Below are 3,341 nucleotides of genomic sequence, written 5' to 3'. Positions count from 1 at the left end.
TTACACAAGACAGGGGAAAGAGAGGGGGCATGGGATCCAGTTCTGTCCCTGTCCCTAACTTGCTGAGTCGACTTTAACTAGTCCTTTGTCACTCCCCCAAAACCTGCTCATCCTCTTCCATTAATGCCTCAGTGAACAGCATCTGTGGTAGGCTGAATAATGGCCCGCAAAGACATCAGACCCCACTCCCTGTGACGTGCACATCCTGTAAATGATACTTTGCTTGGAAAAAGCGTCTTTGCAGATGTGACTAAATTAAGGATCTTTAGATGGGGAGATTATCCTGGGCCCTCAATGCAATTATAAGTATCCTTACAAGAATGAGGTAGAGAGAGATTTGAGTCAGATACACAGAGGCGAAGGTAATGTGAAGATGGAGCAGAGAGATATTTGAAGATGCTGGCCTTGAAGACTGGAGTGATGGAGCCACAAACCAAGAGATGACAGCAGCCACCTCTACACTTGTCCTCCTTCCGACCCAGCCCTCACACTGCGGTCAGAGGGGCTTTTCTACCATGGAGATCCGACCACATCAACCTGCAGTGAACATCCTTCAGTGGCAGCTCAAACCCTGCGCCACCAGGGAAGTCCTGGCCTCTTAAATTTTAAAACATTTTTCTCAATTCAAGGGCTCACAAGGGTTGTACTCCGGCTATGAACATAAATGAAAGCTGCTGGGTTAATTTTTCTATTGAACCCTTGGATAATCATTTAAAATCAGATAAAAATAATCTCTGTTTTGGAGCTGTAGTCTCAAGATCAATTATTATTATTGCAGCTATTACGTAAAGAAGATTTACTACAGTTTGCATTAACGTAATCTTGTGTTCCTTGCAAAAGTTCCAACTGAGAGCAGGTCAGGCAGAAGGAAATTAACCTGGGCCTAAAATGTGCTCACGGATAATCCAGGCAGTTTACTAAGAGTTGACTGTAGTTCAGTCTAAATTTACCAGGGGGGCTTCCCTGGTAGCACAGTGGTTAAGAATCCGCCTGCAAATGCAGGGTACACGGGTTCGATCCCTGGTCTGGGAATATCCCACATGCTGCGGAGCAACTAAGCCTGTGTGCTACAACTACTGAGCCTGCACTCTAGAGCCCATAAGCCACAACTACTGAGCCTGCACTCTAGAGCCCGTAAGCCACAACTACTGAGCCTGTGTGCCGCAACTACTGAGCCTGTGTGCCGCAACTACTGAAGCCAGTGTACCTAGAACCCGTGCTCCACAACAAGAGAAGCCACCACAGTGAGAAGCCCATGCACCACAATGAAGAGTAGCCTCTGCTCGCCACAACTAGAGAAAGCCCGCGCACAGCAACGAAGACCCAACGCAGCCAAAAATAAATAAATAAAAATAAAATTTAAAAATAAATAAATAAATAAATAAATTTACCAGGGAACTGTCGTTATCTGCCAACACCACTCTCTCAAGCAGACTGCCCACACACAGCCCTCTTCATTGTAAGAGTGAAACGCAGACAAGCATATATTTCATCTCTTGTGTCTCTACTTTTTTTCCACTCTCAGTTGAAAAGAGCTACATCTAACGTTTTTTTTTTTTTTTGGCTGCGTTGGGACTTCGTTGCTGCGTGCGGGCTTTCTCTAGTTGCAGCGAGCAGGGGCTACTCTTCATTGCGGTACGCGGGAGTCTCATTGTGGTGGCTTCTCTTGTTGTGAAGCACGGGCTCTAGGCGCACTGGCTTCAGTAGTTGGGGCACGCAGGCTCAGCAGTTGTGGCTCACGGGCTCTAGAGCACAGGCTCAGTAGTTGTGGTTCATGGGCTTAGCTGCTCTGTGGCATATGGGATCTTTCAGACCAGGGATGGAACCCACGTCCCCTGAGTTGGCAGGTGGATTCTTAACCACTGCGGCACCAGGGAAGTCCCTACATCTAACTTTTGATCTACTTAATATATTTTCAGGTTGGTTGTGTTAAAAAATTCAAGAAGTACAAATTATGAAAGAACAATAATTCATAAGATCACTAAAACAAACTCACTTGTACAATAAGCTATAAACTCACCATATTTGCTTATCCTGAGCATTAAATATTGACTATTTTTACAAATGGTTGTTATGACAACATAACATTGTTTTTCCCTGTATTACATGAAATAATATTTAAGAATTAAATTAAAAAGAATTAAATTCCCCTGAGATAATAAAAACCGTTTTTAGAAGATGTATATGTATTCCACCTTCCAGTGTGATGTGGTGTCCAGATATCAAGGACATCTAAATAAAAATAAAATCTTGGAGATGTTAAATGCTAATATTTTTCAAAAATATCCTAGGCAAATTGTACAGATCAAGGAATGAAAATCACATTTAAACCAATGTACGCAGATTAAACTACTGTTGATATCACTGGGCTATAACAGTTACAATTCCACAACTTTTATAGTATGACATAATGTGAAGGGGAAAAAAAAACACCTCAGTTTTCCAGCTCTCTGGAGAGATCTGGGGCAAAGGTATCGGAATTCAATAACAGGAGTTTCTCAGCTGAACTGAGGACAGAGAATAGATGGTATGAGTCAACTCCCTGGCTGACTGTTACCTTTGGCTAAATAAGGAAAATGTCTTCTACAGCCAAAGCGAGATGAGAACCTTAGTAGGTGGATGGATTTCAGATCTGCACTGAAATTGACGTCATTTGGGATGCGGAAGCGTCTAGGTGAAGGCCGGTTAGGTGATAATTGACATCTCCTCCCGGTCTCTGCTCTCAGACACTGAGTTGATTATGCTTCTTAAATACTTTATGAACTCCATTCTGATATCTTCTGGGTCATCCTCAAGATCTGAGTGCACCAGCTTCAGCTTGTTCAAGGGTGGCGCTTAAAAAAGAAAATAATATAATTAGGCATGAACTTTTAGTGAGGGGCTATTCCTAGCTCCAAAGGACCTGAGTCTTTTATTTTTTATTTTAAAAAAATATTTATTTATTTATTTGGCTGAGCCGGGTCTTAATTGTGGCATGCAGGATCTAGTTCCCTGACCAGGGATCGAATGTGGGCCCCCTGCATTGGGAGCGAGGAGTCTTAACCACTGGACCACCAGGGAAGTCCCAGCACCTGAGTCATACAGGAGCCAATTTGTTTAACTTTCCCAAGTCCAAAAATAAAGTTGTGCCTTGCTTGACACAATTTAACAGAGAAAGGTTTCATCACACTGCCACCTGGCAACAGGATCACAGCTCTCCAAGCCACTTCCAGGCCCTCTTTGTTCTTACACCAGAGGAAGGCATTTCTGAATTCTGAGTTGTTTTTTATGGTCACTTTGACACCTCTGTAATGGTGTGTGTCACATGCAAATTGGAGCTTAAAGGCAAGTCAGGAAAGAGT

General features: G+C 43.1%; 1 protein-coding gene across 2 annotated transcripts in view; it reads right to left on the bottom strand.

The window, feature by feature from the left end:
• Positions 1–2,649: 2,649 nt before the first annotated feature.
• Positions 2,650–3,341, bottom strand: part of IFT22 (intraflagellar transport 22) — a 4,358-nt gene continuing 3,666 nt past the window's right edge. Inside the window, exon 4 of one of the 2 annotated variants that reach the window (XM_007468822.1) lies at positions 2,650–2,834. In XM_007468822.1, coding sequence (XP_007468884.1) covers positions 2,686–2,834 — 149 coding nt within the window. In that variant the 3' untranslated portion in view covers positions 2,650–2,685. The remainder of the gene's footprint in view (positions 2,835–3,341) is intronic. The other variant, XM_007468821.1, reaches the window with a different exon arrangement.

This window comes from Lipotes vexillifer, unplaced genomic scaffold, assembly GCF_000442215.2.
Source record: "Lipotes vexillifer unplaced genomic scaffold, Lipotes_vexillifer_v1.1 scaffold12, whole genome shotgun sequence".
Classification (NCBI taxonomy): domain Eukaryota; kingdom Metazoa; phylum Chordata; class Mammalia; order Artiodactyla; family Lipotidae; genus Lipotes; species Lipotes vexillifer.
This window is presented reverse-complemented; position numbering and strand designations above follow the sequence as displayed.